Genomic DNA, 12,241 nt, shown 5'->3' with positions numbered 1-12,241 from the left:
TCAAGTGTGACTGCCTATCATCCTATCCTAGTGGTCAGTACACAGACTTCTGAAAGCTCACTGGCCAGCTACTGTATGTCAGTGAGCCCCAGATTCAGACAGAGAGACTGTCTTTTAAAAGGAACAATGGAATGCAACTAAGAAAGACACCAAACTTTTATTCTTGCCCTTCACATGGGTATACCTGAGGGTGTGCACTTGCCTATGCATGCATTGAATGTGCACAAAATAAATGATAATGCTTTCACTATCAAAAGACAAAACAAATAGAAGTCACGATCTGCTCAAAATTATAGTTCATTATAGTACAATGAATGTTTAAATATCCCAGCTCAGAGTTGGCAATGAGCTTACCTTATGATTTATTTCAATGTAATGTCATTTGTGAATGACTCAAAACCACTCTGATTTATAACCCATTTATTTTTGTTTATTCATTTTTTATTGTTTGAACATCCCATACATGCATAACTTGTCAATCTACCCATTATTCCCTCCCCTCCAATTTCTCTATATTCTCCTCCCACCCCTTTTCTCTCCCAACTTTGTGTGCTCCCTAAAGAAACTGAATTCTTCCTCCTCAGTTGCCACTGACTGCCACTGGCTCTTCGGCTAGGGGTGAAACTTCATGAGCTCTTCCCCCATCCAAGCTGGGACCTGTGTAGGTCTCAGGCATGCAATCCAAGTCACGATGAGTACAATATTTGCTGTGTCTAGCAAATACTGTTTCACTGCGCATATCCACTGCCTCTGGTTCATACTGGCATCCTCTCCCATGATGATCTCTGAGCCTTGGGGGAGGGTGTGTGATATAAATGTCCTATTGGGAGCCAAACTCCCAAGAGTCTCTCATTCTTTGCACACTGCTCAGTGGTAGTTCTCTTTATGAACTTTCACCTAGTGGAAAAAGAAGCTTCTCTGACGAGAGTTGAAAGGGTCTCATGGACCTGAACCTGTTCTACAGTTGGATGACCTGTACATCTGATCCTTCCGCCTCCAGCACCAATGTTGGGATTACAGGAGTGTGATCCCATGCTCAATTGTTTGTATGCAGTTCTGAGATGCGAACTCATGACTCTGTACATGCTTAGACAAGCAATGTACAGCCAAATTACAAGCCCAATGCCTAACTTTTAAAACTCACTCCCTACAGGCATCCTAGAAAAACTGGATTACTTTAAAGAGAGACAAAGCATGAATATATCCAACAAATATATAACTTCGCTTTTCCTATTACAAGGAATATAAAAATTACTTTAGAAAGATTTATTACACACATACATACACATACATACACATTTTATGATAAGAAGAATAAACTTAGAGAATCAACTATAACGTGTTCAACTACATAGTTTTAAAGTCAACTTAAAAGTCATAAATTCTGGAACAAAGTTCACAATAGCATGACTTCTACTTTTTGTATTCTCATTATTTACATTTTAAAAACCCACTAAAAAACAGCAACAAAAATAAACAACTAATTTACAGTGGAAGTGCAGTCATATCTATTGAGTTCACAGGCCTTTTGGGAAAAACTTTACACTTAAGGAAAAGGAATTTGAGTAAAAACACTGAACTATAATGAGTTCTTATATTTCAGGGAAGTGAACTAGGGCTTTTTACATGCTGGGATCATCTAATTAGAAATGATACTATTTTACTCAGTAACTATCCTAATTCTTATTTTTAAAAGGTACAAACATAAAGCAAAGATCTGAAGCTTAATGAGTATAACCCTACAACTAATTTATATATAAGCCACAAATGGTGAAAATGTTAATACAGAAAATTATATAGGCAATCATAAGATTCAATAGCAAAATTATACCAGTCTTTTTAAAAAGTGGGTAAAGGAACTGAAGCCACATTTTTTCCAATCCAGACATATAAAATGATCACCAGCTACATGAAAAGATGGCCATCATCACTAGTAGTTAGGATAATGCTAAATAAAACCACAATGTAATGGGTAGAATAACAGAAATAACTGCTGTATGTGGAGGAAAGGGAACCTATGAACTCTGTTCTGAGAGTATAAGACAACCACTATGGAAAACAATAGTTTTCCTTAAAACACCCCAAAGCTTTTGCCTCCTCCCTTCTTCTCCCTCTGTGTTTGTATGAAAAACAAAATCAATATGTAAGAGACTTTGTAATCTCATGTTCACTGTGGTATTAATTATAAATAGAAGGAAAAAAAACCCAAGCATCCCATCAATGGGTAGTAGGCAATAGAATTTTTTGTTCTATATTTTGTGGCAGTGACTTCACAGGTGCATATAATAATTAACATTCATAATATTCTGTACTTTAGAAGCTGTCTACTGTATATGAACCATATACACTACAATAAACCTAAGCTTTAAAAAAGTCAAGTATGAAGAACTTTTAAATGCTACTGTAGAACATGAAAAAATGAAGCTAATGACTGACTGGGAAAAATTATATTCCAATCACTACACGACCCTGCGATTCTTCATGAGTTTTGCATTTATGAATGTTGAACAAAGGTCTGCAACAGACAAACTACAATGACTTTTCTAACCACAAACAAATGAGCTTTTGTCAGTCAAACGTTATATTTAATCTCTGTAACTGCATTATCTTTAATTCTCTGGCAGTTGTTCGCATCTCTGGTTGCCAATTCTCAATGCACATGGTAACTGCCAACATTTCACTTCATGGATCTAGAGTTTGAATTGGTCACTTAGCCCAATGCTTTACAAATAAAACCACTGTATATTCATGGCTCAAAACTAACAGCCTATATAGCAAGGTTGTAGAGTCAAACCCCAGTGAAGCAATACAGAAAGCCATGAAGCTTGGGGCAAAGTAAGTTAAATTAAACTTTAAAAAAGCAAAATAGTTTTTGCTTATAGTATATCTTTATGAAGCAGCCTTTTATAAGAAACATTTATGATTAAGAAACTTCAACCAAAATACAAAAGTCTTCAACTACTTCCTGTAAGGGAGACGGTGTTTCTCCTTTGTGAAAATATGTATGTAGATATGACAACAATATACAATATACAAGTAGAAATTACTACCTAGTTGGTACAACACCAGACTTGCAAATAAAAGAACTTATGAATAGGACTTAATTGTGTAAGTAGGGAACTACTACACAAGTGGGAACTGACGATGCTCAGATACATGTCTTCACAGGTAAGAGATTAACAATTTATTCTAAACAGCCCTCATGATGGACATGAGTAAAGTTGCATTTGAGGCACCAGAGAGCAGTACACTAGTGGTTCTCAGATATTTTTTATAAATAGCATACATTTAGCCTCCAAAACTAAGGAGACTACTACTGAGCCATAAAATTTTGATCTGTAAATTCAGGGTATACAAATATAAATAAACATATACAAATATTCAAACTATTGCCATATTTTATATAACATGGAGATATTAAATCCATCAAAATATCTTTAATTTTTACAGGCTGAAAAAAAAATAAAATTGGACTGAGCAGTCTGAAGAAGGAGCCAGTGAGTAGGGAGGGCAGAGTAGCAAGTGGGAAGGGAGAGCAGAATTCACTACGGAAAGCAAAGATAATCCAGTGCAGTTTGCCAAATGAATATTACAGTATCTGCATTCTCCAATATTTGCAGTTTTAAGTATAAAAAAGGAGGGATGTTTAGAATAACTTGGATCACTAAAAAGGGGGTCACCAATACACTCAACAATAAACAATTTCTACTAGCTTCTTTTGTGTATGACTCTTCGATATATGTGAGGAATCATATTAGGGACAGTAAGGCAACCAGGATACTTCTACTGAAAGAACTAAGCTTCGTGGGAAAAGAGATAAGAGACACACGAGCAATAGACATGATAAAGGCACATCAACTGTGGTATGTGCAAAATCTGCACTAAACATTCTAAGGAACAAGCCTAAATGACAGCATGTAATAGTTTAAGAGGCAGAAAGAGTTCTCATTTTAAACCACAGTCTTGGTTAAACGATGAAGACTGCCTGATTTATCTCTTTAGTTTGTGTTGCTGTTGTTGTTGGGTATATTAATATTAAAATTATTATTGTGTTATATAGTTCAGGCTGGTCTCTAAATCTTCATCGTTCTGTTTCAATCTTTTACAACCTGGGATTAAAGACTTATTCCACCATGCTTGGCTAATAACTTGAATTTTATATCATCAAGAAAAAATATAAGGCTAAATTTTCTGAGTACCATTATTCCTAGTTTCAAGATAAATATTCTAGAAAATGTTACATGAACAGGTATGGATAGGATGGGGTAAGGGATAAGATCCAGAGGTCAACCAATTCTTAATGCTACCCTGGAGGTGTATAGGTAGGACAGCTGAAAACAACACCTCTGGTATTTATGCAACTTGAAGATGCTGGGAATCATACTGATTTTAGAAATTAGCAAAAACTCATAAAAATGGGAGATCTAAAAGTATACCTGAGAAGCTAGGAAACAAGGAGGACCCAAAAGAGACATACATGGTCCCCCAGAGAACGGGAAAGGGAGAAGATATCCTGAGCTAATTGGGAGCATGGGGGGGGGGGGGGGACATGAGGGAGCAGGAAGATTGAGTCAGGGGAAGAATAGAGGAGAGCAAAAAAAAGAGATATCATAATAGACGAAGCCATTATAGGTTTAAAGAGAAATCTGGCACTAGGGAAATGTCCAGAGATCTGCAAGGATGACCCCCAACTAACAATCTAAGAAATAGTGGAGAGGCTGCCTTAAGCACTCTTCTCCGATAATGAGATTGGTGACTACTTTATATGCCATCCTAGAGCCTTCATCCAGTAGCTGATGGAAGCAGAGACAGACACCCACAGCTAAACACTGAGCTGAACTCTGAAATCCAGTTGCAGAGAGGGAGGAGTGATGAGCAAAGGGATCAAGACTAGGCTGGTGAAACCCACAGAAACAGCTGACCTGAACAAGGGGGAGCTCATGGACCCAGACTGATAGCTGGGAAACCAGCATAGGACGACCCAGATCCCCTGAATGTGGATGTCAGTTAGGAGGTCTGGGCAATCTATGGGGCCTCTGGTAGTGGATGAGTATTTATCCCTAGTACACAAATGAACTTTGGGAGCCCATTCCATATAGAGGGATACTCTCTCAGCCTAGACACAAGGGCCTAAGCGCTGCTCCAAAATGATATGACTGACTTTGAAGATCCCCATGAAAGGCATCACCCTCCCTGGGGAGCAGAAAGGAGATGGGATAGGGGATTGGTGGGGGACAGGGAAGGAGGGGAGGGAAGGGAACTGGGATTGACATGCAAAACAAGCTTGTTTCTAATTTAGATTTTTTTAAAAAAGGAAAAAAGTATGTTTCATAATAAAACAGTACTTCTTTACAACACTGTCAATTATTAAAATTTACAACGTGAGATGGCTCTTTTTCTATAGCACAGTATGATTTTTAGGTAAATTTTGTTATATGTGACAGTTTTCAGTCTATAACAGAAACGGTATTTCCAAGTACCAAATTATTCTAAATTAATATAAATGTTACAAAGAGGATGGTATGGTGGGGCTATGTGAAGCATTTGCCTATATTAATTAGATATCAATAATGGTGTGCTTATTTTAACTACAGAAATATGAAGGTAGTTATTTTAAATAAGGAAATATGAAGACACAACCAAAAAAAGAAGAAAAAGACAATCTAATATATGAAATCAATTTAGGCATCAAAGCTATTCATAGGGAAATTTAAAGACATAACAGCTGATATGTACATTGTACTTTAAAAATAACTTTTTACATAGCACTGTAGCAAAAGTACTAAAATGTTAGTAGAAAAATCACTAACTTAGCTATCCCAACCAACACTTTGTTGGTATTCAGGCCTCTGTACTGGCCTGCCCTTGGGGTTCTGACAGGAAAGGTCCTCAGCTGCAGCCACTAAGAGCATCACCACCTGTGCACATTAACTATGTTCCTTTTTAAAAGGAGCCCTGCCCACCTCTCATCTTTCTTTGTCTGTTCCCCCTCTCTCTTTCTCTCTCTCTGCTTCTCTGCTGGTCTCTCTGCCTTCCCACCTCTCCTTTCTCTTCTGCTGCTCCTATCCCCAGAGGCCAGTCTCCCCACACTCCTGCCCCTTTTCCCATTCCCTTCCCCATAACAAAATGTCCCTCCATGTGAACTGTCACATAGCATCTTTTTCTAGTGCTGTTTTTAAAATTACAACACACTTCCCTATATACTATCCTTTTATTATAGAAATGAAGCATCATATAGGCAGATATAGAATTAGTTTCTTCTTTATATCGAACTATCTAGTTTTACAACAAAATATCCTTAGTTCTGTGTTATTCTCCTCCCCCACAACGCACACTCAAATCATCCAACAATAACCTGCATCAGAAGCAAACAAGAAATAGTTAAATGTGTTCTAATTTTCAACTCCCACAATGGCTTTCTGGGGACTTAAGAATTAGCATTTTAAAATTAACAGCGAACTGGCATATACTAAGACATAGGAAACAACACACTAGATACTGCAAGCTAAAAAATGGATATACACAAAAGCACCACACTTGGGCTAATGCTGAGAACATTTTCCAATCAAAACCAATCACCATTTCTTAAAGAATGTAAGACTCCTAATTTTGTCTTTTCTTGAAGACTGTAAGTTGTTATTTTGTGTGCTTTTAATGTAAATGAAACATAAATAGGTATAGATCTTCAGCATTACAACCTAGCACAGAAGAAACTCAACTTGTGGAAGTGCTTCCTGTATACTGTGAAACCTCCACTTTCTCCTTTACCCCCTAACTGCTGATGTCCCCATGTCATCATCACTTCTCTGGCCACTTTTGTTTGTTTGTTTTTTGTCCTCCACACTGAGTTTCCAAGCTTTAACTTCCAAAGAAGTCACCCACACTAAGTCACTGTCCTTGTCCCTATACAAAGGCAATCTGCTTGTCTACCATGTCCTCACAGCACGCTTACTCAACCATATAGGATGAATTTCTAAACTGGAGGTTTAATGGCTACTAACATACTCCCCCCCCCAAAAAAATCTTGCATTATCCTTGTCTTTTCCTCTTTATTTTAATGAAAACTGCTTATTCTACCCTTCAAAACATTCTTAACTTTTCTCCATTGCACCATCATGACTGTTGCTTATGTCTTTATCAACTCTTTATCAGATGAACATCAAGAGCCATCAAACCGGTTTCTTCTCCTCTGGATTACTTCCCATGCAGTCTTCTATACTGTGACTTCAGTGTTCTGACTTTCTGTCTACTGTATACTCTATGGAGTTTCAAAGTATTGTAGACAGTTATATCATACAAAGTTCTAAAGATAGTACTTATAATGGGCCCTTCGTTAAGAACCACAACATCTGGGTTTTTTGTTTGTGTTGTGCCTATTAAGTAACCAAAGGATTTTCATTAATACTTTTGTTTGAAATAGAACCCCCTTGCAAAGATACCACTAAGACACATATATGATGAAATCAAATAGGTAACATACACTACATACCTACTGTGTACCCTTCGCCCAAACTACTGCAGCACTGTTCCTTTTCATGTTACTGATTATAATTTTCCTTTCATTTCCCCCAAACAACCTCCCCAAAACAAACAAATACAAAAACCTCTCTAGAGCCAAGTTAACCAGATTTTTGGTGGACAGTCTATTATACCAATAAAGCAAAGGTTCTCACACACACACACACACACACACACACACACACACACACACACACACACACACACACACACTTTTCTGACTCTGCATCAGAATGAGTGCTGACTAGGGGAAAACATAAAAAGAAACCCCACTTGAAAAAGCGTTTTTAAAAAAAGAGAACATGTTCAAAATTTCTTGGTGGCCATAAAATTGGTCAAGTTATTAACACAGCTGTGGAGGAAGTCTATTGAAAGAACAGTTCAAGTTAAAATGGTTTCCCCACAATCCTTCCATTTCAGGTGTTTGCTCAAAAAGAAGTGACAGCTGGAGAGATGACTCAGTTACTAAAGTGCTTGCCTTGCAAGCATGAGGACCTATGTTCACATCTGTAACTCCATAAAAAGGCCCAGCAACTATAGCCCTACAACCTCAGGGGACTGCTGGACAGCCTGCCTGGCCGAATTAGTGAGCTCTAGGTTCAGAGAGAGACCCTGTCTCAAAAAATAAAATGGACACACCAGAGGAAGACACGTGAAGTTGACCTCCAGCCTTTATGGGTGTACGCACACATGCACACATACATCCACCACACACACACACACTCATACACCAAAACTACAAAAAAAAAAAAAACCCTGAAAATCCCCGAGTCCAGTTTAGTTCTCAATCAAGTATATCTGACCAAATCAACAAATTCCTTGTTTGGAAAGCAAAACTAAACTAGCTAGTTCTTAAATATATAGCTTATGATCAATTTAACACACTGAGTTGCTGTGGAAATCAAATTTTATAATTCTGTACAGCAAACATAGAAAGTAACTCTTTGTGTAAGTATACTTTGCCTCACATAAACTCAATCTATAAGTTTCTTACCTACAAATGGCTGGACATCAAAGCATCCCTTCTCATCACCAATGCTAGGACCCGTGCTCACACTTTCTTTTAGTAACTTATTCAGATACACAGTACTATCTCAAACACTGCCCTTTATTGTCAACCTTCGTTTCACTTACACAAACTGGCATAAGATCTTTGAGTGGTGACATAGGGCAGACAGAAAGATGGAACAGAGTAAAACGGTGGTAAGAGTACACTGAGTCCACCTACTCACCCTTGTAACACTATTCACTTTCCCAGCCCAAGCCTGCTCATTACTGCCAACACTTACCAGTTGGACAGATTAGAACTGGGGAGGAAAAAACCTTTTCTCATCACAGTAGGAAGATCTCACTTTCACTTTTCCTTCTGTTGCATTTGAAATCCTCTATGAGAGATAAAGGCAAGGAAAACTGTGTTCTTCAGCCCTACATCTTTTACTCTGGTGTTGTCACTTTTCAGTAACTGCTTTGTTTCCCTTTCCATTCCACCCAATCCATTTCTTTCATTACCAGTGTAGCCCTGAAAAAGCTGTCCTGTACACTGTCCCAATTCAACTATATACAGCTCCCATAGCCCATACCCACCAGCCCATCTCCTTCTTCCTTGCCCAACTTTTAGTGTTGCTTCCTGCTCTCCATGTTCCCTTATAGTCTAACATTTAAGTCACCAACATTAGGGTAAGGGATGGGAGGGAAACTATTATTTCACTGAAAATAGTGTAACACTAATAAAACAACCCCAGCTTCATGTAAGTTACTTTAATCATAGGACTAGGTCCACTTGTGTATGAAAATGAAAGAGTTAATTTAGGTTATAAACTAAACCTGGCTCTTATGTTTCCTGTCCCTAATGATGGACATGCAGAACCTGTCGATCTGAGATAAAATGTACACAATTCAAGATCAGTCATGTTTGACAATCCTTCATGAAAACTATGGGTTCTTAAAGTCTTACATGCCACGATTTTCAGTGAGACTTTTCACTGCATTTCCTGGTGAGAAAACTGTTAAGAGCTTGTAGAATACAAGTATGATTGGAGACCACCAGTACTACAGTACTGTGTTGTACTAATAAATAACAAGATTTATTTCTGTAGTTAAATAGCTAGGGTTTCTCAGAAGGCATTCAAACTAAGACTAGACCTATGTCAAATGTGAACGCCGGAAAGGGCACCCTCATTCAGATCATCTGTTTTGCAAGTTAACTAGTGGGGTATTGTATATCACTAGAGCAAAGCCTAGAGAAGCCTAGATTGTTGATGGAATTCAGGCCATTAACATGCCCAAAGAAAAGCTTCATTCAAATGCTCAGACTGTCCTGTTGCAACTTCTGAACTACCTGGATTGCTTTTAGTTCTGGCAATTTCTAAGTACCAATCCTCATTATGAACTAAGTGTTCCCCTCGTTAGAATTTGGGCTTAAAGACATGTATAAACATGCGGGACAAAGCATGCATAAACAGCAGCTTAAAGAGATAATGACACATTAGCAGTGTGTTAATTTAAGTGGAACCTATTCGCTTATGCATAAATGAATAACAATGAAATTATCACAAAAAGGTTAACAATGGGAACTGAATTACATACTAGTCATTTTCTTTTAAAAGATGTGCCTTAAATGTGTACAAAATGGCACAATAAATTGAAGAAAAGTGGGTCCACTTATTTCCTCATTTCTCCAAACAACACAAAAACCAACAGAGAATGCCATTATGTAAGTGCAGTTTGTGACTATCAAGAGTGATGCAACTGTTGCCATGGCAACCACTCATTTTATTGAATTGCGGTTGGGAACTAAAGCAATTTTAATAAAAAAAACTCAATACCTTAATATGTTTGCCAAGGCTCTTCTATTGGTACCTATCAAACAATACCTATAAACCATCTGTGGGGATATCAAATGGCCTCTATTAAAAGCTAGAACTGAGTGCTCAAGGAAAGAAACTTTGACTAGTTTTAAAAATAAAACACAGCATCAACACACAAAGAAAGACTTGCACTGAACTTCCAGAGTAATTTGAAGTGCATAAGTGAAAAGCAACATGATCTCACAACTCTTTGTTCCTACACAGTCATAATTTCTCTTTTAACCTAAATTATTAACTAGTCAAGAGACTAACATAAGAACATTGTGTTTTCATTTAGCAATTAAGCTAAAGCAAAAATCCGCTGAAAGTATCCCATTTTAATGCTTAAGAGAAATTTTCCCCCTGATCCTATATAGAATAAGGCAAGTTTCCACCTTCGGAGTCTCACAAAGTTGCTTTGTTTGAGAGCCTCCATTAACAAAATGCAAGGATAACTCGTAAAAATCCAACTACAGACACTGTTCCGGCATAAGCAAAAGCCACTAAAGCTGCCTCTTCCATGGAGGGGGCTGCACCTACGGCCGGCTTCAACAGCATCCGTGTCTTTCAGAGTCTCTGCGGTTAGACACTGTTCCCAACTGCACAGAACATTGAGAACCTGCCCCAGATCTCTTTCTTGCCTGCCTCCACAAAACTTGAAGACGGAGCCGCGGTGGAGCGGAGATCCCCCCATTCCCCGTTAAACAAGGTGAAGCACCTTGAGATCCTCTACCGGGCCTGCTGACTTCGCAACCCTGGGAGCCCAGGCCAGGCAGGGGAGGCCCTCGGCACGGCCTTGCCAATGAGCGAAGAGGAAGAGGGGCTGTTGCCAAGCGAGCAGAACAACAGGCTGGTCCAGCGCAGAAGAGTGAGGGCAGCTTGGCTTCTGCCAGTCTCCTTCCCGGGGTGGGTTTTCCCTTGTCTTCGGGTCTTCACCTGAAAGCCCGTCCCTTGCTCCCTCCCTCCTTCCCCCCGAGCGTGTGCTCGGTGACAGTGGTCTCAGCACAGCCCTGGCGACAGGGCCTGGGCCGGTGGCCACTGCCCATTGGGGTGCCGGGCACCGATCGCAGGAGGCCGGTGGCGGCCGGGGCAGACGTGCCGCCCCCGTGTGTGTCAATGGTGGCCTGCGGGGCTGGAAAGGAGCTGACCCAGCCGGGGGCCGCGCCTCCCCTTCCCTCCCCCGCTGCCTGTTTACCTTCGCGGTACTTCTTGCGGAGCCGCCGGTGGACGCTCTTCACCACCCCGGACAGCTTCTCCTGCTCGAGCTTCCGCTCCTGCTCGCGGGGCTGCGCGGCGCTCGGGGGCCGCTGTCCGCGCGCTGCGCCTCGGCCGCCCGACCCGGGCTCCATCGCGCCTCCGCCGCCGCCGCCGCCGCCGCCGCCCCTCGGGCCCCCGGCGGTCTCTCCCGGGACGGAGGAGGTGGAGAAGGAGCAGGCAGCAGCGGAGGCAGCAGCCGGGAGGATGAGGCCGAGGAGCCCCAGCCAAGGCCTCGGGGGCGGTGTCTTCCCCAGGCGGAGAGGTGATTGGTGGACTTCGGAGGGCTGGGCGGAAATGGAAAGGGCTGAGGGCCAATGGGCGGAGGGCAGCGGCGGAGAGCCGGTTTGTTTGGGAAGGAGCAGCTGGAGGAGGCGGAGGGAGCGCTGGGCTTCTCGCCAGGCCACGCCCCGGATGCTGTGCGGAGGAGCCCTGCGGCCTGGGGGGACTGGGGGGGAAGGGGGTCTGCGGTGCGAGGTGCGCTTGCGCCTCCGAGTATGCTTAGTTCGAGCTTCATTGTAAGAGCCAGCTTTGGCACGTCTCCCAACTTGGCGGTGTCTGTGTTATGATAGGATGCCGCCGTCTGAGTCCCGGTTGCACCTATGGAGATTTCCATCGATCCG

General features: G+C 40.9%; 1 protein-coding gene across 1 annotated transcript in view; it reads right to left on the bottom strand.

Annotated features, from left to right (window-relative positions):
* The window catches only part of Bmt2 (base methyltransferase of 25S rRNA 2 homolog), a 49,624-nt gene extending 37,790 nt beyond the window's left edge, over window positions 1-11,834 (bottom strand). Inside the window, exon 1 of the mRNA XM_040728563.1 lies at window positions 11,560-11,834. Within this exon, the coding sequence (XP_040584497.1) occupies window positions 11,560-11,713 (154 nt within the window). The 5' untranslated portion in view covers window positions 11,714-11,834. The remainder of the gene's footprint in view (window positions 1-11,559) is intronic.
* Between the last annotated feature and the right edge of the window lie 407 nt (window positions 11,835-12,241).

Source organism: Mesocricetus auratus, unplaced genomic scaffold, assembly GCF_017639785.1.
Source record: "Mesocricetus auratus isolate SY011 unplaced genomic scaffold, BCM_Maur_2.0 Super-Scaffold_100019, whole genome shotgun sequence".
Classification (NCBI taxonomy): domain Eukaryota; kingdom Metazoa; phylum Chordata; class Mammalia; order Rodentia; family Cricetidae; genus Mesocricetus; species Mesocricetus auratus.
This window is presented reverse-complemented; position numbering and strand designations above follow the sequence as displayed.